The sequence below is a fragment of the Lampris incognitus genome, chromosome 13 (assembly GCF_029633865.1).
Source record: "Lampris incognitus isolate fLamInc1 chromosome 13, fLamInc1.hap2, whole genome shotgun sequence".
Classification (NCBI taxonomy): Eukaryota; Metazoa; Chordata; class Actinopteri; order Lampriformes; family Lampridae; genus Lampris; species Lampris incognitus.
Window position 1 is genome coordinate 39,703,166 of NC_079223.1, and position 22,043 is coordinate 39,725,208.

Consider the following 22,043-nt stretch of genomic DNA (forward strand, 5'->3'; position numbering starts at 1 on the left):
GGTAAACTGCAGACTCATGCTGCGCAGCCCGCCCACGAAGCGTGATGATGCGCACGAACACAGCAAACCTGCCCGCTGTCATAATCCAAGATGTCAGCCACCATCGGAAGACTGTTGAAGACCTCTGTAAGTGCGAACAAAACGTTATCGTGGAAAGTTTTGCAGTGGACGCGTATTGCTGTTGTTTTGAAATAGTGTTGATTTTGGCCACCGGGGTTACGTATGCCCACCCGTCTGTGAGCCGTGACAGAGGTCGACGAACGGCGCAAACGCGGTTGATAATAGGGTCGAGTAATATCTCCGCGGGATGCGTGTTGTGAGGTTCGTTTGCGTGTCTTAAGGCCAGCTGGATTTACGCACCGGATTTGAATTTAGTATTCCGCAGTTCATTTCGGTTGATTAAATAATCTATTTGTTTTTCGTGAAAATTGAGTAATAGTTGGTCTGTACCCCGATTCATACTCTTGCTCAGATGGTGGCGGTATTACATCAGAAAGTTGTTAGAATAAATCACAATTCCCCCCCCTGCGAGTTCGTGGCTCGCCTCAAGAGGGCGACATTTTTCGAGAGTTTTTATGACGTTTAATCGATTATGAAGGTTATTCGTGTGATTGACTACGGATGTTTATTTGGCCCATTGGTCTTTTTTTCCATATCTTGCAGTATAAAAGTCAAAGAAGAGTTTATCTGTACTGTCGAGAGAAAATCACACCAACCACAGCAAAACTAATGGCGCTAAAGAAAACGCCACAACCAGACTAACAAGAATAGGAAAATCGTCTCTAGTCCTTCATATTTTCATTTTTTCAGTTAAGGGCCCTTTATCTTGAAAAGCCTGCTTTAACACGTTGAAGTCCTGCAGTTTGCAGCCCCCGTTTCAAGTCGTCCTTCGACGTTCTTCTGATCCATGTGGCCCGTGTGTGAGGCTGAATGGGTTCAGCCCTCAAAAACTAACTGTTGCAGTGAAATAGCCTAATATACTTAAGCACACTATTGATGTCGATTTTCAATGTTTACTTTAAAATGAGTTTATAATCAAATTAAAGCAGTCTGTGTTTAGTCCAGTGTGTGACCTTTTTTAAGTTAGATTCTAAATGACATTTAGGACCAATTTTACTTGGCAGAAAAGAAGAAAAAAATGAACCAGATAAAGTCAATGCCGCCCTCTCACATAGAATTTTAAAGTTGCCCCAACTCACTTTTTAATTGTGGGTGTTTGAGTTTCAACCTATGTTCTATGTACCTGTGTATGTGTTACTCCATAGGCAGCCATTTAGACTTTAAATTGCCTCTATGTGAAGCCTTTCTTTAATGAATAAATGCCATTCAGATGGCATCTCTTAGCTTCTACCTTGAGGGTGAAATGGCAAATTGTTAAGTGACCTTACTGGAACCTGCCACTGACCTGAATGATCACACATTATCATCATTTGAATAAATATGTGGATTGATAACTCCCATTGTCTAGGCCAAGGTTGCAGCAGGAGGACTGAGAGTTGCAGCATCCTGTCCACATGGCGGCTCTGTGAATAGTACTGCAAGAATACTCTCCTGTCCCACACTTCAGAGAGCCTTATTCTCAACCAGTATGTATGATGTCAAAATCAAAAACTAAATTCATATTATTCTCAGGAGTTCTGTTTATGCTTTTTTTGTGAGATTTTTTTCCTAGGAGCCCCCACCACCTCTCGAACAGTGGTATCTGTAAAGTCTTCTGGGTCTGACTCCAGGCGAATGTACAGAGATAATCATAACTCTGGTGTGCATTAGACAGACTATGGGAGGTTTGAACTAGGCTGTCTTTTCCTGTTTGGGCGACATTTTGATTTTTTTTTTATCGAAGAAGTAAGGAAAAGGTTTACTGGTTTCAGTGCAAAATGCTTTATTTCTACTACAGCATGAGAAACCAACTCAAAAGAAGGAGGTTGAGTCAGTTTACTTAAAAGTGTAACATACTGAGAAGCTTAGCGGTCTATTCTGTTGCCTGCCAACATGGGGATCGCCGGTTCGAAGCTCTGTGTTAGTATGTCCCTACAGACATACTAATTGGCTTTGTCTGCAGGTGGGAAGCCGGATGTGGGTATGTGTTGTGGTCGCTGCACTAGTGCCTCCTCTGGTCAGTCAGGGCACCTGTTCAGGGGGGTGGGGGAACTGGGGGGACTAGCCTGATCCTCCCACGTGCTATGTCCCCCTGGTGAAACTCTTCACTGTCAGGTGAAAAGAAGCGGCTGGCGACTCTACATGTATCGGAGGAGGCATGTGGTAGTCTTCAGCCCTCCCAGGATCGGCAGAGGGGGTGGAGCAGCGACCGGGATGGCTCGGAAGTGTGGGGTAATTGGCCAGATACAGTTAGGGAGAAAAAAAAAAGGGGGGGGGTTATAAAAAACAAAATAAAATATAAAACTAAGGATCTGAGCCTTGTGTGGGTGCTTTTCTCACACTGAATACTGGCATCTTGTTCCTCTCTTACTTGAATTGACTACTGTTACCAGAACCAAAGTACAGTGCATGGGCTACCTATTGGTTATATGTATCAGTGTAAGATATTTCACACATATGTCTTGGCAATAAGCCACTATTAAATATGTTCTTCTTAACTCTTGTCAGACACTGTCAGATTTGCCCCTGCTGTCACTCAGCATGCGCCTGCTTTCAAAGCCACGGCTGTCCACGATGGGGAGTTCAAGGAGCTGAGTCTAAATGACTTTAAGGGCAAATACCTCGTTCTTTTCTTCTATCCACTGGATTTGTGAGTATTGAGGCCTCATAGTGAAATTAGCAAAATGCGGTGACCTGCAGTGAAAGTTATACTAGCTTTTCTTGCACTCTGCATGCTTTAATTTGACCGACTTTGTACTTTTACAGCACCTTTGTGTGCCCAACAGAGATCATCTCATTCAGCGACAAGGCCAGTGAGTTCCATGACATTAACTGTGAGGTGGTGGGAGTGTCTGTTGACTCTCACTTCACCCACCTGGCTTGGATTAACACACCGCGCAAGGTATGTGTTCTCACCTAATCGATGGATAACGGACATGCCGTTAGCCTCAACTCAGTCTCGAGCTGTTTCTGTTCTGATTTGTGGACATAAGTGGAACCATCAGTGCAAGTCTTTCCTTTTCGTTATGATTATTCTATTAGTATTGTTGTTGAAGTACAACTCAGTCTTGTATTCTTTAGAATGGAGGCTTGGGCAACATCCACATCCCTCTGCTTGCTGACCTTAACAAAGAGATTTCAAGAGACTATGGGGTACTTCTGGAGGGTCCAGGCATTGCACTGAGGTATGTACAACATATTGTGTATAAAAAAAATCTATACTGTTCAAGGAATTGAAAATAACGATATATTCTAATTTCACCATTTAAATTGTTATATCAAATTGAACAGCATATTAATAACAATAATAAACTTTATGAAGCTTTTTTATGAAGATTAAAATCACCAAGAATAAGCACCCTGTCATATTTAGGCATGACAATTGATAGATGCTCAGAAAACTCAGAAATAAAATGAACTGAATTAGGGGGCCTATACATTAAGATGTAGAGTAAAGGAGGAGTGCTAGTAATTAAGAAACTTAAAACCTCAAAGGAGGTAAAATTACCAAAAGTAACAGGATGGTACTTAAGAACTAACTTATAAGAAACAGCTAGGCCACCCTCTCTTCCTGAGAGCCTAGGAATATGAAAATATGCAAAGTCAGGGGCCCTAGCCTCAGTCCGGGAAACAGTGTCCTCTGGGGACAGTCATGTCTCAGTAATCATAAGAAAGTTCAATTTATTAGAAACAATTAAATCATTAATGATAAAGGACTTATTACCAAAACATCTCATATCAGAGTCCAAAATTGTTTGGTGTCAAAGCAGAGTGAAAAGCAACAGGATTACAGAAAATATGACATAAATTGCAGATATTTGCTCCAGATATTAGATACGTCATGTGGATGAGTGGCCCGGTGCCTAATAATATGGGGAAAACTCCTGGTGAGAGGGTTAATAATGAGGCCAGTGGGGGGAACTAGCAGGCAGAACAGTACTGTGGGGTGCCACCATAGGCGGAAGTGGAGGTTCCGGGAGCAAAGTGGATTGTAAACAGTCAGTCTCGTGGAGAGGACTGTACCGCATGCTGCAGGTTGGCCGCAAGCATCCGGCTACCCAGCCTGTTGGGGTGGACTCCGTCAGTTCTGAATATGAAGAGGGAGAAACGATCCCAAAACCGATTAAAATTGTCAATAAAATCTATATTGTAAGCTCTGCAGCCGGAGATGAGCCATGTGTGGAAACTGAGGAAATGCCCTGCTCCACAGGCCAGTGTTGGAGTAGGACTGGAAGTAAAAACACTTTCCACAAGGATTTAAAAAGCTGAAAAGGTCATTAAAATCCTTTTTGGTCAATTCAGACAGCTGACAAGCTGCATCGTTTGTCCCCACATGAACGATAACTCAATTGGTGGAGGACGGGAGTAAGCACAGCGGCCCTGAGAGCTTATCCATGGTATCAGGGGCTGTGGCTCCAGGGAAACAGTGTGTGGCTGTGTTGATAAAATGGATGTTCCTGATTATGGAATCCCCAACTGTTAATGTAGCTGGGGAGAAAAGGGAACGAGGTGATATCGATTGTGGGTTCTCATGGCAGGAGAGTGCATGATCCACACTGTGTGTTGAAATCATTGACTGAGGATGGGGTGTCCGAGCAAGCGAGTGTTGTGACGAGGCAGCGACATCACCTCTGAGAATGGATTTCCCTCCCGGCTCGGGGTAAGGAAGATTTCGAGAGCGTCTAATCATGGTCTCTTTCAGGATCTTATGATGGGAAGAGGAGGTCATTACCCAGGATGAGGGCTGTTTTTTTGGCTTCACAGTGGGATGGCGAGCCACCTGAACACTGCTAGCTACTAGGGGGGAAGCTGCAGTGTTGGCCAGTGCCATTTTCACAGAGGGGTCCGGATCAGGACGCGTTGAGACTGCAGGAACATCAGGTGTGTGGACTGGAGTGTCGTCAGACAGGGTCGCGTAGCGGTTGGAGAGGCTTAGGCGAGGGGGTGTGACATCCCAGTCCAAGCCTCTGTTGTGACCGCGGACCACCACTTCACCCCAGGATGACTGGTAGTTAAGTGTCGAGCAGGAGGAAAGCCATGAAAAAATGGGGGAGGTCCCACAGAACTATGTCCTGGATGTTTGCACTGAGAGAGGAAGTCCATTTGGACTACCCACAAGCCACATCCATGAAGCTGGTCAAAAGGGAGTCTTTCTTATGGAGTTTATCAGAAAGCCATCGAACAGCCTCTTCAAGGTTGGCAGTCTTTCTGTTTCCTTTCTTGAGTCCACACACAGTCCTCACAGTGCCAAGTTGGCATAATTGTTTTGGTTAGCTTAGCCAGAGGCTAGAAACAAGCTACATACAGCCCCAGCACAACAGAATCGGAGACTTCAGTGCGATCAAGTTAGTGCAGGAGTCGATGATTGAATAAAATCTGTAAATTAATAGAGGCAAACCATAAAATCAAATAAAATAATCCAGTGGTCCCAGTTAGTTTTTAAAAGTTGTTATTAAAAGTTAAAAGCAAGCAGAGCAACAAACAAACTGTAAGCTGGGAACTGGAACCGTAAAAGTAGTGGGTGGATTGTTCAGATAAGTATGATATGGTGTTTGGAAACTACACATCTCAACTCTTCCAACAGTCCCGCCACATACGGAATCACCACTGGTTTACGCTTAGGCAGCTGTTGTCCTTCTCCTCTCTTCAATTGGCTGGTGCACTGTTTGGGCGTCTTCTTGGATTTGACAAACGCCCGGATGAACTGATTCAGCTTTCCGTGATTTCCTTACCTGGATTATTGAGCATGCATAAAGACACACACACACACACACACACACACACACACACACACACACACACACACGCACACACACAAACAGGCTTGTACTGTCTCATAAAGAATTTACTTGACTCACTGGATTACTTTGCTCCTTATTTGTTGAGCACTTTCTCTACTGTTGAGTGTTTCTTTTAACTAATTTATCAAGGTTTGGTGCAGAAGAGTTGAAGTGAGCTATACGCCTGATAAGAATGCTACCTCTAGTCCAGAGATGCCCAAAGTGTGGCGCGTGCATCCCCTGGGGTGCTCAAGCTGCCTCTAGGGGGTGCACGAGAGGTAAAATGTGATGGTGGTGTAGCTTAGTTTAGGAGTGTCTGTCTGTCTGTCTGTCTGTCTGTCTGTCTGTCTGTCTGTCTGTCTGTCTGTCTGTCTGTATGTATGTATGTATGTATGTATGTATGTATGTACGTGCGTACATCTGTCCTTCGATTTTCTCGACAACTGTTCACTCGATCAACTTCCTGCGCGGTGGGTGTATTACTGGGGACCAGGGGAAGCGCCGTGTCAAGCGTGAAGGCATTTGGATGTGCGGTTCTTGAAAAAGCTGAAAGCATCAATACCGAAGGCCGAGCATTCGGGCCGTTTTGAACAGGCACTGTTCAACGGTGCAGTAATTTCATTGCTGTTTAAGTGGTGGATCGTGTGTAACTTTTTTGCAATTTTGATTCAAATTACTGGCGTTCTAATTTCCGTAACTGCTATGTTATGTATGGTTAATTATCATTTAAACTTGACGCAACTTTTCTTTAATACAGCTGAAAATATGACGGCATTTTCCCCCCAAGTCCTCTCCTGATGGGCCTATCCACCTCTGAGCCTGTGTGTGTATCCTCGCCCTTGATGGCTACATGCGGCTATAAATAGGCTTTGTTGCATTTTTTTTGAAGGTGTGGGGGATTGGAGGTGCGTCAACCCGGTTGGGATGTAGAACGGGTTGTGTTGCCTAAAAAGTTTGGGAACTACTCCCGCTATTACTGCTACAATTAATATTTCTGTTGTCATTTGCTTCAGAGGCCTGTTTATCATTGATCCAAATGGCATAGTGAGGCACATGAGTGTGAATGACCTGCCAGTTGGGCGCAGTGTGGAGGAGACCCTGCGTCTGGTGAGGGCCTTCCAGTTTGTGGAGACCCACGGGGAAGTGTGCCCAGCGAGCTGGACCCCAGACTCTCCTACGGTAAGTTTTTACAGCTTGTCCCACAGCATGTCTGTGGGATTTATGCTTCCTGTTGTCATTTCATTCATTTTAGTTTTCTACCCAGTTTATTTTAATCTTGTACAATGAACAATTTGCACTTTTTTCAACATCTGGAATGAATATGAGTTAAATACCATTGTGCTGCCAAATAATGTCATTTCGCAGTAGCCCTTTTCTCCGTGGGGGAAAACCTCATTGGTAAGCTCATTTGTTGTTTGCTTTCTAGATCAAGCCGACCCCTGAAGGTTCGAAGGAGTACTTCGAAACCGTCAACTGAGGACACACTTCACAACTCTTACTAAAAACCGGTTATCTTACAATAAATGTAACTGTGTGCTGTCTCCCTAATAGTTTATGAAATACATCTGCATCTGTCCATATTCACCTGAATAAAATGTTCTTTACATAGTTGAAAGTTGTACTGCTTGTACTCATTTCTTGACACTAAGCAGCTCATGTTGTGCTGCCATTGTTCTTCGGTTGATGTCAAGGGTTTCAATTCAGACTGTTGAAACTTGTCATATTCGCAATGAGGTACATGCTAGACATGAACCTTGGTAAACTGACCACGATTGTGGTCTAAAAGCCTGAGTTTGAAGATGGTGCACATGGGTTGTGGTTGTACTATAGTTAAGTCAAATTGCATCTCCAGCACTATTTTCAGGTACTAATTGTAATGGTCTTTGACAACCTTAATAGTTTTCTTGACCTTTGACCGCCTCAATTTTGAAAACTATATTTTAGTGGTACGTGCGGTCGCCTCACAGCAAGAAGATCCGGGGTTCGTACCCCAGGGGTTGTCCAACCTTGGGGGTCATCCCAAATTGTCCTCTGTGTGGAGTTTGCATGTTCTCCCCGTGTCTGCGTGGGTTTCCTCTGGACTCCCACAGTCCAAATACATGTAGGTCAGATGAATCGGCCGTACTAAATTGTCCCTAGGTGTGTGTGTGTGTGTGTGTGTCGGCCCTGTGATGGACTGGCAGCATGTCCAGGGTGTCTCCCCGCCTGCTGCCCAATGACTGCTGGGATAGGCTCCAGCATCCCGCGACCCTGATAAGGATAAGTGGCTTGGATAATGAATGAATGAATATTTTAGATGGACAACTAGAACTTGTCCCTGTTGCGGTTACATGTTTGCAGTTCTGGACAATAATCATTCTTACCTTGTACTCCCAACACCGTAAAACCAAATCAGCCAGCTGAGCTCCAATGCACTTTTTAAATTTTTTTTCCACACCTTGCTGTAATGCACAAGTACAATTTGTACATCTTTTTGCTTTCATTGTCCACATGAAGGGCGGCACGGTGGCGCAGTGGTTAGCGCGGTTGCCTCACACCAAGAAGGTCCTGAGTTCGAGGCCCAAGGTAGTCCAACCTTGGGGGTCATCCTGGGTCCTCTGTGTGAGTTTGCATGTTCTCCCCGTGTCTGCGTGGGTCTCCTCCGGGTGCTCCGGTTTCCTCCCACAGTCCAAAGACATGTAGGTCAGGTGAATCGGCCGTACCAAATTGTCCCTAGGTATGAATTTGTGTGTGTGTCGGCCCTGTGAGATGGTCTGGCAGCCTGTCCAGGGTGTCTCCCGTCTGCCGTCCAATGACTGCTGGGATAGGCTCCAGCATCCCCGCGACCCCGAGAGCAGGATAAGTGGTTCGAATAATGGATGGATGGATGTTCACATGAAGCACACTTACATGACCCCTGTACATAAACATGTTTATTTTGTTTCTTTTTACAGCAAGTTAATATGCATGTTCAAAATGTCTCATTAGACATTGTTGGTACACAACATGAGGTGCCAAATCAACTTCAGTGGGGGGGGGGGGATTGAAAATTAGAAAAAAAAGGCATTGCCACTTCTCATACATGTAAGGTACATACTGTATTTACACAAAATGGAAAAAAAAGCATTTGAAATACTCTGAAGCACTGCATGTGATTACGAAAACATTTAGCTAAGTGTACATGAGTTTCACTTTGTACAGTATGTTAGCAGGAACAAAGCAACCGCCTCGTTCCTTCTGACATTCACTATGTTTTTTTTAGGTTAGGCAACAAAAAAAAAAAGACTGGCGAGGGAAACAGCTCACCAGGAAGACGGCGAGCCTTTAAAGCTTTAAATAATATGATAAAGAAATAAAAATGTGTTCATAAAAGCTATGAAAATGTTTATGCTTATAGGTTGATTCAAGAGCTGCTTACAAGTAGGGAAAGTGAATTTAAAAATAAAGTGAAAAAAAAAGACACCAAACAAAACGGACTTTGAAAGGATTTGGTGAAGATTTCATGCAATTTCAGGCAAGATGTAACAGAGCCACCAGCTGCACCCCAAGCACCAAAAAAAAAGACAAAAAAATATTTGCTTTTAACTTTGGAAAAAAAAACAAACAAAAAAAACCCTGTAGTAAATCTGTACAACGAAAATACATTAGGGATCTACATCTAAAGGTACATTATTAAGGTTATATACACTTTTCCCCTCATCCATATATTATCTTTACAAGTAGACTTCATTCAAACCCAAACATTAAGAAAACCGAAGACTCAACAGGGAAAATGGGATCACACCAAACATCCATTTAAAACTATCTGTTCATACTGTACCTCAGCGGTCGATCAGTCCCTCTTTTTTTTTTCCATTTGTACAGTAAACTACAGCAGGACTAAAATCTCTTCCTCGACTTGAATGGATTGCTACCGTAACAAGGGAAGCTGAATTGTCAAAAGAGGGGAATGATTCGGAGCGAATCGAGAGCTTGCGTACGACCCATCGTTGCCGCAGGAGTAAATTCAGACAACCTACTGTATCCTGTGATGATGTCATTTAAGGTGAAGCAGGAGACCAAAATACATTAGTGATGATAGCAGAGTGGACTTAGTAATACAAAATAGAATCAAGTCAACATACGGCCACAAAGCCAACTCTCCCAATATTCTAATACAATAGAACAAAGGCTTCCCATACACTTATGCCTCTTCACTGAAGAGAGCTAAACTATTCCATCATAAAGATCTATGTTCTCTGGTCTCAGGTGGGACTGGATTGGAAAGAAAAGCCACGTTATCGTTTAACATTTGCTCCCAACGTTTGTCGGAAAGCAATCCATCATAAAAACAGAACCGATGTTTGAGGTCTTTCCTCACAATTGCTCATTTTGCGGCGTCGAAATTCGTAGTATGGAAAACATTGTACAAAGAGAGATTCTGCAATCACTTTGCAAAATACAAGAAAAAAAAAAACCAATGACTTGTGCCCGCCGCTTCTGCTAGCATACTCCTGGGGGAGAGCCATAGATATCCATCCTTGTGTTGCTGTTTCCACCTTAGTCAATTTTCACATTCGTGTAGATCTTTCTCACAAAGGCACTTGTTCCCATATAACCAACGGCACCTATTAAAACAAAAACAGTATTCTTAAGTGATCAAAGGAAGTTGAATCAGTTCATCTGGACACAACGTTTCATAATTCATCTAAGTGACCTCTTCAGTCTCAACTGACTGCAGGTATCCCCACCCTTATAAACAATACAGTAGCATAACGACCGAAACCAACGATCGGTTTCATATGCAAATTGCCGTGAGCATTAACTAGAGCTTTTTTTTTGTGTGTTTTGGAACCCCCCCCTTTTCTCCCCAATTGTATCCGGCCAATTACCCCACTCTCCGAGCCGTCCCAGTCGCTGCTCCATCCCCTCCGCTGATCTGGAGAGAGCTACAGACTACCACGTCTCCTCTGATACATGTGGAGCTGCCAGCCACTTCTTTTCACCTGACAGTGAGGAGTTTCCCCAGGGCGACGTAGCACGTGGGAGGCTCACGCTATTCTCCTCAGTTCCCCCTCCCCCCTGAACAGGTGCCCTGACCGACCAGAGGAGGCGCTAGTGCAGCGACCAGGACACGTAACCACATCCGGCTTCCCTCCTGCAGACATGGCCAATTGTGTCTGTAGAGATGCCCTTCCAAGCCGGAGGTAACAGGGGGATTCGAATCGGAGAGCCCTGTGTTGGTAGGCAATGGAATAGACCACTACGCTACTCGGACGCCCATTAACTACAGTTTTAAAGACGATGTGTACTATTCAGAGGATTTGGCAATGTTTGCAATCACAGCATTGGAAGACGGGGACAGATGTACTCTTAGCCCCCCCCCAATCGGTTCAGGGATGGTCATTCCCTCTTCACATAGATGGCCTCTTTGACTCCCCGTTCAAACCAGTGTTCCTCCCTATCCAGGATGTGCACATCCTCATCCTTGAAAGAGCGGCCACTGGCCTGTAGATGGGTGTAGACTGCCGAGCTCTGGCCTGACATGTTAGCTCTTCTGTGTTGTGCCATCTTCTTGGCCAGCGTCTGTTTCGTTTCCCCAATGTACAAGCCATGGCAATCCTCCTGGCACTTAAACGGTGTATACTATATTGCTCTGTTTGTGCCGGGGGACTTGATCTTTGGGTTGGACTAATTTCTGGCGTGTGTGATCTTGAGCATGCATAAAGATATTCTTAAGTGACATTTCAGTAGCTCAACAACCAACGATGGCCCTGTGATGGCCTGGTGGCCTGTCCAGGGTGTCTCCCCGCCTGCCACCCAATGACTGCTGGGATAGGCTCCAGCATCCCCGCGACCCTGAGAGCAGGATAAGCGGTTTCGATAATGGATGGATGGAACAACCAAGGATGTCATCTGTTGAGATCTTTTTTTTCCCCTTTTCTTCTTTAGTCAAGAGCGTTAAAATTTCAACGTTACATAGACGATTAGTCAGCATGCTGTAAATGCTAGGGCTATTGGTGACAACAGAAACAGTGTGTCAACCGTTTCTGTTGTCACTGATAGCCCTACACCACTAATAAATAGCTGCAGAACTCACCACACATGATTCCTAGGGCAGTACTGAAAACAGCCATGTAACCAAAGTAGAAGGATGTCTGGAACAGCCCGTACATTCTAACAGAGTGATACAAAACAGGATGACATAGGTTTTACTTTTCTGATATTTCTTTGGGAAAACTGCACTTACATATTTCATCTTACTGACATGAAAAAAAGAAAAAAAAATATGGAAAGGATGCCCAAAACTCACTTTGTTTTGAAGAAGTAGTAGTAAAAGGAGTACATGTAAACGTAAACCGCAGTCGATGCAGCAGAGAGGAAGCTTGTCCACTGCCTGGACAAGGAAAAAAGTGAAACACAAAAAATTCAGTCACTAAACTCTATACAGCACCAATCTTGCCTCACTATTGACTATTTCCTTGTAGTAAAGTTGTGGAATGCTCCGACAGATTTCCTGAGCTCTCGATATGAAAAAATCCCACCCTTAAAGAATCTGAACCAAGACATCTACTTAGAGTCAAGATAAAGGGGGATTTAAACAGGGAGAAATGCATTGGATGACTAGTACTTCATTTTCACGTCTGATTACTCCAACAGTGCATCCCAAGAAAAAATTTACAGTCCAACACTAAACCATAGACATACATGGTGCATACTCACCATCTGTAGTCTTCAGCGTTCAGCAAGAAGTATGTACATACAATGGTGACGCACACGGTCACAATACAGAGGATAACCAGGACAAGCATCATGAAGCCATAGACATAGTAGATCTTGTAGGCCCAAAAAGATGTAAAGATAAAGTACCTGAGGAGTAGAGAGTAGATTAAATAAAATAATTGCAATTGCATCACTAACTTACATTATATCACCTTTACGACCTGATATGCTGGTCTACTACACCTGAGAATGGACTTACATTTCAATGAAAATGGAACCAAAGGGAAGAATCCCTCCAAGGCAGACAATGACAGCTGGCTCCATGAACCTGTAAGATCACAACACCTTCAACACCATCCCTGAATCAACATGAACCAATATACCCTCCCTGAGTTTTAAGACTTTTTTTTTTTACCTTCTACACCTCTAGGTAAGGATACATGAAATAGTGTTTTGGTCTGACCCTGGCCTAAGGTCATTTCTACCACTTAACTACACTCACCATTTATTGTCAGGTTATTTATCGTTAGAGGAACCAAGTACGCACACATCCAGAAAATATTAAGGTGCAAGACAAAAACTGCAAAACTAGAAGGAAGGAGCAAGGTCTGCACACTAAATTGAAAGGAAGAAAGTAAAGCCACTTTATTTTGTCATTGTATGGTTACAACGAAAATTGTTTTCTGCATTTAACCCATCCTACTGTATAGCAGCAGCGGGCAGCTGTAGTGCCCGGGGACCAACTCCAGTTCTTCTTTCCATTGCCTTGCTCAGGGGCACAGACAGGAGTATTAACCCTAACATGCATGTCTTTTTGATGGTGGGAGGAAAAGGGAGCACCTGGAGGAACCCACGCAGACACGGGGAGAACATGCAAATTCCACACAGAAAGGACCTGGGACAGCCTGGGGTTCGAACCCAGGACCTTTTTAGTGTGAGGCAACAGTGCTAACCACTGGGCCACTGTGCCACTCCCAAAAACCAATTTATTGGCAATGTTTCAGTCAGTCAGATCTTAGGTGTGTTCTGTGTCACTTTGTCTCCCTGCAATTATTACCCACCAAATGTATGACTTCTGCACCATTGTTGTACTTGGCCTTTGTGACCCTAACACAGATGGTGAAGTCACACCTACCATTTCTTCTCAGGGATTGGCCGTGGCACAGCGTTAACTCGGCATGGAAAGTTGGGCTGGCCAGACAGATTCCTCCCCAAAATTGTTCCGACAAGGTTCAGCGGCAAAATGACAAAGAAGCAGATACAGCAAACAGCAACCTGTAGAAAGACAAAACATAAACAGAATATTTAATAATTGTTTACAAGATTCAACCCGCACCCCCAACCGCAGACGTTTTACCATTTCTAGTTAATATGAATGTCTATTGCTTGTCTCACTCAACACCCCCCAGAATGAGTTTAAGTACACCACTTATATTCGTTGATAGCAGTGTCCCATTATTTTTGTCACTTAAAATAGTGGGCCAGTTTGAAAATACTACATATAAAATCAAACTCAGATTAGAAGCATATTCACAACATATGTATGTAGAAGTTAAGATGTCATTAGTTCACACAAACCCACAATGAGTTAAGCGAAAACACTATATCATGTATTACATGACGTTACTGTGACAACAGTGCATTTCTCGTGCACAGATAAATCTTTTGAGTCAACAGTACTCACCATGGTGCCAAATGGGATGGCTCTGGAGGCATGGTAGTAGATGGCGATGAAGTTGATGAAGAAGGCAGTCCCACACACCATGGCTGGGATCAGGAAGGCCCCAATGAACATTTGCTTGATCCATCGTCTGCCTGCGTTTTCAAAACGAATCATTTATATCACAATTTGGCAGGGGGAAAATTAAGTTCTACTACAACACTTACTGAAAATATATAATCAACATGTTTAATCATTCACTAACACATATCCCAAGACACCTCAATCAGAGAATTTGGCTCCCCACCATTTTCATTACCTCCTTGTTTTGCATACAAGCTTCCCCCGAAGTAGCCATTGACAGGGGATGTTGCAGCATACACAAATATTGCTGTGCTCAGCATGGAACCTCTCCTACAGAGACATGTTTATTACATGAGTATGGCTCTATGAATTCACCCATTCTCCACAATATAGTTTACTTTCCAGGCATTGCTGCCCATGAAATGAAACTTCATTGGAATTCTTTTTCACAGGAAACTCACATGTTTCATTTTACCATAGATTAAGAAAATACATATGAACAGACCCCTTCATAGACAGCCACATTTAATGTCGGGTCTGTTTTTCCCCAGGATACACCTTGCAAATACCTCAGTTGTCTCATTGCAATGAGCTAATTCTCTTAATAGAATCAAACAACAAATTCTCTTGAATAAATTTTCTTGTATAAAAAGGTTTTTGTATTCCTTTTCTTTGCACTAAAAAAAACAAAACCTAACATGAACTGCCCTTATCATGAAAAGGTAAAATAACATACAAAGTTGCATCCCCAGGTACCCATTACTCACTCTGTGTAGAGATCCTCAATCATAGCAACTATGATAACAATGAGAGACACTGAGAAGATCTGGCACCCAGAACCGATCAAAGAGGAGAAGATCATGGGATGGCTGGACGGCCGGAATACATCTCCATGTACCTGTTTCCACCCATACTCATCTCCCAGATCTCTGTCCTGTAGAGAGCAGTGGACAAGGGCGGGGGGGGGGGGGGTCCAAGTTTAGAGCATTTATTGGCACATTTTAATCATGAAATACAGAAGGGGAAAAAAATCCCACACACATTCAGCAGATAAGATACAAACCCAAAGGGGGCTTACAAAGAAAACTTGACAAAATGAAATAAAATAGCAATCCTAAATTCAAATATCTTTACTTTAAAGTGCAGACTTCTTTTTCTATGAAACATTACCATGTCATCCATTTCTTCCTCTTTGCTATATCTTGCATAATCCTTTCGTAGTGTTCTCATCAAAATCATGGACACCAGACCCACTAGGAAAATGACCATCATGAAGGAGTTGAAGATGGAGAACCAGTGAATCTACAAAAAACAAAACAAAAACAAAACAGAAGCCTTAGGAACAAATGTTGAGAAATATATACTTTCTAGGTTCATTACATTTAGGGCACTTTTACACCTGCTGTGGTCTATTTGGTTGAATCAAACTAAAGTAATTGCCTCCTTGTAGCAGTTTATTTGGGTAGGTGAGAATGCCTTGATTGTGCACACCAAACATCTGCACTTTGGTCCACATAAAAGAGGTGCCGTTTGAGCAGTATAAGTACAAAAGCCATTCAGATCAACTCTGACTTCCATCCATCCATTATCTAAACCGCTTATCCTGCTTGTTTCTGATGATATATTATCATTGCCTCATTACATAATTATTCTACTTTTCATTGACTATCGGTAGACTTAGTCACAAGCCCTGTTACGAATAGTAGCAACATTTCCATCAAAATATTATGCAAATTTGTAGCAATTTTTTTTAAAAGTAAAAACGAAAAATAACAATTTAAAAAATGCGAATCAAATGCAATCTGCATTTCTGTTGGCTGGTTGTAAGTGAGAAAATCTCCCTGCACAGAGGACCACAGCTGTGTTTACATCAATTTACCATTTTTAAAAATGAACCTTTGAAAAGCTGACAAAATAACATGTGAACAATATGTACCTGCATCATTATTGTTGCACGACTTAACAGCCTCTCTGTGCACAGGGCACGACAAGGATGTTAACTACCAGGGGAATGAAACTGAGCTTTCAAAATTTGACCTTCTTGCCAATGAAGACGTTACCATTTCCATGAATGTCAGCTGTACCAGATCATAGTCCACATTGTCCACATACAAGGATGGGGAAATGTAATGGACAAAACAATGACTGTTGACTATCTCCTATGTCAACATTTGTTAAAAATGTCTATCTCCATCACCCTTTACCGCACCTTCTCTTTATCGACACACTAACCTTTCCACCTCAAACAGGCATGAACAAGTTTGATAATATAGTTTGTATTGAAATTTGGCCCTTCCATTCTGTGTTTGTCATTCTTGAAACATAGCTTATATAATTAAGGAAATTATTACTAAGAAATACAAATAAGAGTTGACAAGACTTACTTGCTAGGGATAGTCAAAAATCTAGAATAAAATCCAAACCTTGGTTGTTAAATCAATATTGCTAAAGGCCACAGACAGAACCTTGTAATTAGCTTCTCACTCTAAATAAGACAGAAAAGGGCAAACTTACTCTGTGCTGAAAAAAAGATGGATCGAGGTACTTGTCAAATCTGTCTTCAAACTTCACATCTGACTTCTTCCACTTTACCTGTGATGGGAAAGGTTTCTCAGTCATTAGAAAGTGAAACATTATTGGATATAGCTTTCAATTTTTCTCATGTGCTAAGTGTTTTTGCAATCACTATTTTTTTTTTAAATTTTACAATTTAATACCACATACTCTGTATGTGACCCATCACACATGACACATTAAAACCATAGTGGTCATTGGAACATAAAGTAGGCACTGCAAGGGTAATTCAAAACTCACAGAGTAAGACATAGCAATTCTTGTGTTTGGCACAAGCTTCACTTTGCCTTCGCTGGTCAAATTGACATCAACAATTCTGTTTCCATTGAAACCAATTTCCAGTTTCTTGTAAGTCCACAGGTAATGATCCTCTCCATTTTCATCTGCTTCACCAACAATACCTAGAGAAGTGAGATTGGCATGCGGTTACAAATTTAAGCTTCAGAAAAGGGGAGAAATTGGTCAGCGCTGCAGAATTGTTGTGGGTCGATGAGCTACACATCCACATACAAAATAGTCATGGTAAATAAAACTGAGTAAACTACACCACTTCTGATTGCTTCTAATATGATGTGCTCATTGGTTACACTGAAAAACTATCACATCCCTAAGAAACCGGACATGCGGTCAAAGTGTATATTGATTTATACCAAATAAGCCACAAGCTTGCAGTGATACTGCATTCAAGTAGTTTGACTAAGAGCCCACACCACACCCAATGTCTACAATAAGGTTACAAAGTGAATGTCTGAGCAGCTTTAGGAGGGGCTAAATCGTACCACACACCACTATGCATGTGAGCTGCAACGATCATATCTATAGTGATATAGTTACCAAGAGTCTGCATTCATACAGCACCATAAATATACTATTTAAGTGTAGAGTAACAAAAGTTTACGAAATACCCAAGGTTAATATCAATATCCCCTGTTGTGCCATCACTTGTTTGATAAACCAGTATTCTTTGTTTGCTAAGGACAAATGGCCATGGCCATTCCATAAGTGACAACTGAGCCAACCTCTCCAGCTTTAAGGGATCATGACTCTGAACATCAGTCTGACTAGAACGTGACTGGTATCATTGCAAACGTTTGGTGTCAGTTAATGAGGTTACAGATATGCAAAGGGACAATGACACTCATGTCATTGTCTCCAACAGTCAAAATTAGAATGGCAAGTCGTCACCTCTCAATGGCATGCCATTACGACATAAATCCATCAATACTACCCCAAATCACAGGACAATTTACGAGAAGCAATTTGTATACACCTGCAAAATAGTATTTGTAAAAACAATACCACTAACAATCACAATAGTAATCACGCTTAAAATACTTCTGCAACTACTTCTAAAACAGTAATACTTCTGCTTATTATCACATTTATCAGTATAACATTCAAAAAGAAATGCTTAGCATCTTTACCCCAGATAGGTAGATCGTCAATGTACATTTGGTACCAGTAGTGATTCTTTATAGCGTAGACAAAGGCATCCCGTTTTGCTTTGTCCAACTCAATTTCACAGTATGTTGTTTGCAAGACTTCCTCTACAGGGAAACAGCAATACAGTTGTTATTTCAAATTTGATCATTCATATAAGCACAACACAATTAGCAGGGTGGGCATTTGGGTGAAAGTGAATTTAGGATTATAGCTAACCGCAACTAACTACAAACTAAAGACAATTTCTTCTCCTCATCAATTAAAATGTGCTCAAAAAGTCATTTAACATCATGTGACGATTAAATACCTTTGAACTTTATGTCCAGGCCGCTGAACTCGAGCTCCACTCCCTGGAGAGCCTCTCCAAGTGTTTCATGGTAATGGCTGATGGTCTTCTTCGTGCCCACACAGAAGGGCAAAGAGAAGTACTTGTACGTCTCTTGTCGGTTGTGGTATGGCCCTACTGTATTCATCCATAAAACCACCTCCTCTTTATCTGTGTACTAAAAAGTAGACACCGAAGTACTTATTGGAATGTGACACCTGTTATGCTAGTCTTGCTGGTTACATCTCGGCAGTGACAGAAGTGACATTATGGTATTACATTACTAGCTGGCCATTTCCACTTAAAGTAAAAAACGAAAACGAACATGTTAAACGAGACGTAAGGCGGTCAAATCAATACGTGCATACGGACAACGGGTGGACATTGGCAATAACTACAAAAAGCTTCAACTATGACCTTAGATATTGTCTATGTTACCATGAGGAAGACTGTTCGACTTTAAAGCTCGTTTCCAGCGCATCGAGTATAAATCAGCGTTTCGATAAGTCATTAACGGGGGGAAACATTGCGTGCAGAAAGCTGTTGTGTCTTAAATACCCTTTATTTCTTCAGTTGAGTGAAATTGGAGAGACGTGAACCTTCGGGAGGCCCAAACCCAGTTAGGATCAAATCTAGTTTAACGTAGTTAACCAGTTAGTTGAAGACTAGTCAACTCGGTACAAGACTACCGCTGGTTTCACCTCTTAACCTCGCCGGTGCTTTTGTAAGAGCAGAACCACGGATAACTTCTTTTATTAAGATTTCCGAGTTTCTTATAACGACGTTAAGGATCTTAAGCAGCTGGCTAACCCAGTTGTAGCTTCTTCCGCCGGTGCTCAGCGCAAGCTGCGGACAGCACTGTGGAGGAGACTTGCTAACTAGCGAGCAAGTTAGCTTCACTACGCTTGCCCCTATGCACTAGAGCCGATCAGTTGTAGCTAGCTAGCTGGCTGGCTGGCTGACTAACCGCGGCTCACCCCGACATACAGCCAGTTACCAATTAGCTTGTACCGTTCTCCAATATAGCTAACGCTGCATTACACGCATCAAATATTTCTGTGTATAACTAGCCGCCACGGCTAACGTTAGCACGTCACACTGGGAGCACAGACGTCCATTATTTCCAGCACACGCAAAGCTCCCCCCTTTTCATTCGGCCTCAAATCTCTTGTCTCACCGTGTGTTCGTGTTCGTCCGCGACGATAGATGACAACAACGAAGCCGTTATGAGGAGTGACACCGCGACTGCAACCTTCCACCGGGAAGACCCCATTGTTTTCTGTAAAAGTGTGCAGAATGATTCGGGGGGGGGTGTTAGCTTCGAAGGGCTAGCCCACCTTCTTCCTGGTTGTGACAGAGGCAGTTTTTTAGGGGGATGCTGTCGTACGCATGCTCTCGTTCGTGAAAAGCGTCGCGGCCGCTCATCGCGCACGCCTGGGATTGGCCGACATTTGTCACGTGGATTCACTTCGCCACTCGCGCTAGAGAGCGGGGGAGAAAGCGGTGAGCAGCGGCAACGGCGTCTCCGCACGTCGTCCGCAACCTTCAGCCACGTCATCTGACTGCCAAATCGAGTTGCGCCTCACCCTTGACACGGGCTTTTCACGCGAACACGACCGGGAAGTTCAAGAAATCCATCCATCCACTGTCCAAACCCGTTTATCCCGCTCTCAGGGTCGCTTCTTAGTTGGAGAGATACGCGATTGAAATCGATGCCTCCGAGCGGGCTCGAAACATTACGGGAATAACTTTTAACGTTGTTGTGTGGCGCATTCACCTGGCCCCCAGCTCTAGACTTTGTCTATGGGCTTAACGATGTCTTTGCTTGATTGGAGACCGTAGGCGGTGTTCTTGAACTTAAGAATTGCTGCGTTACGAATTTATAAACGGTGGGCATGCGTCACATAAGGCAATTAAACAGCATAGACCCCGGTTGAAGTGCGTGCCTCTGCAAAACCATTAATTCCAGTGCATCCGCGCACCGCCTAGTGGTCACACCTCACCTCTCTTCCACCGGTGACTGGTTGTAAAACTTGGTGACCCCCCCCCCCACGGCTTCCTGAGCATCGAAGGATCTGTGTTGTTTCTAGTTAATATTAACAGGAGTGGTTGAATGATGACGATTGAAACAAAGCAAACGACTCACCGCCCCCACCCGCCGCGTTCTGCCTTCAGAAACACCGGGGCCGTCTGAACCGTCTGTGATTGTAAAGCTTTACAGCGTAGCTTGCCAAAAGGTGCAGCAACAGCGCCGAACAACCGAGGGCACTCAGAGACAGCAATGTCGGAAAATCAACTGTAGCTCATTCTTTTCTTTTTGGTAGTCTTGCTTGCTTTGGTTTGCTGTTGTCATAAGCATTCCCGAATGATAAAAGCCAGTATTCAACGAGAATTACAGGTTGCACCTTTTTTTCTGCTACATTTACATAGTGTAGCGAATTCGGGGGGACAACGCAACCACAGGAACTGCCGCGGCCGGGAAGCGAACCCGTATCGCCCGCACCGCAGGAGATATCGCTAACCGCTCGACTAAAGGGTCAAACTCGCGAGCCAGCGGCCAGCGTGTCTTCCTATCCATGCACGTTACAATATATTTACATTTTTGCACATAACTCAACTATTCTTAATTTGTAGCTGTTCTGAATTTTATGATTAATAATAATAACTTTATTTTTAAAGCACTTTTCTAAAAAAAATGTTACAAAGTGCTTTACAAGGAAATAAAACCAGACAAGGCAAGAATAAGAGTAAGACCAAACAAGTAAGAGTAAAAATAAAAACAGTATAAATAAACAGTATTTTTAGTGGTCATTTGTTTTTCTTTGGCTTCACAGCAAGAAGGTCCTGGGTTCGAACCCCGAGCCTTGGGGGTCATCCCAGGTCATCCACTGTGTGGAGTTTGCATGTTCTCCTCGTGTCTGCGTGGGTTTCCTCCGGGTGCTCCGGTTTACTCCCACAGTCCAAAAGACATGTAGGTCAGGTGAATCGGCCACGGTAAATTGTCCCTAGGTGCGAATGTGTCAGCCCTGTGATGGACTGGCGGCCTGTCCAGAGAGTCTCCCCGCCTGCCGGCCAGTAACTGCTCGGAAGGGCTCCAGCATTCCACAACCCTGACTGGGATAAGCGGCTTGGATAATGAATGGATGGATGGAAATATCAAACATTTGTAAAAGCTTTCATAAAAAGAGACGTTTTAAGACGAGATTTAAAAGAAGCTAGAGACTTCGTTTGTCTTAGTTCAACAGGAAGAGAGTTCCATAGTGTGAAGGCTCTAACAGCAAAAGCCCGATCACCCTTTGTGAAAAAACGAAACCTTGAAATAAGCAGCAGGGCCCCATCTGTGGATCTTGATGGTCGAGGGGGCATATGCCAGGTCAATAAATCAGAAATGTATATA

The 22,043-nt window shown here is 43.2% G+C and overlaps 2 protein-coding genes across 2 annotated transcripts; one reads left to right on the top strand and one right to left on the bottom strand.

The window, feature by feature from the left end:
• Positions 1 to 77: 77 nt before the first annotated feature.
• Positions 78 to 7,488, top strand: prdx3 (peroxiredoxin 3). The gene is made up of 7 exons (XM_056291340.1): positions 78 to 126; positions 1,469 to 1,586; positions 2,608 to 2,749; positions 2,866 to 3,001; positions 3,181 to 3,284; positions 6,893 to 7,058; positions 7,306 to 7,488. The coding sequence occupies exons 1-7, from the start codon at positions 91 to 93 to the stop codon at positions 7,354 to 7,356; spliced, it is 753 nt and encodes a 250-aa protein (XP_056147315.1). The 5' UTR covers positions 78 to 90; the 3' UTR covers positions 7,357 to 7,488.
• Positions 7,489 to 8,780: 1,292 nt separating this feature from the next.
• tm9sf3 (transmembrane 9 superfamily member 3) lies at positions 8,781 to 19,995 on the bottom strand. Its single transcript, XM_056291845.1, has 15 exons — positions 19,824 to 19,995; positions 18,629 to 18,824; positions 18,303 to 18,425; positions 17,119 to 17,279; positions 16,819 to 16,896; positions 15,475 to 15,606; positions 15,072 to 15,238; positions 14,540 to 14,634; positions 14,245 to 14,375; positions 13,696 to 13,835; positions 12,820 to 12,888; positions 12,561 to 12,707; positions 12,151 to 12,234; positions 11,938 to 12,014; positions 8,781 to 10,465 (listed from the first exon to the last, which is right to left on the bottom strand). Exons 1-15 carry the CDS (start codon positions 19,917 to 19,919, stop codon positions 10,398 to 10,400), a joined length of 1,764 nt encoding a protein of 587 aa, XP_056147820.1. The 5' UTR covers positions 19,920 to 19,995; the 3' UTR covers positions 8,781 to 10,397.
• Between the last annotated feature and the right edge of the window lie 2,048 nt (positions 19,996 to 22,043).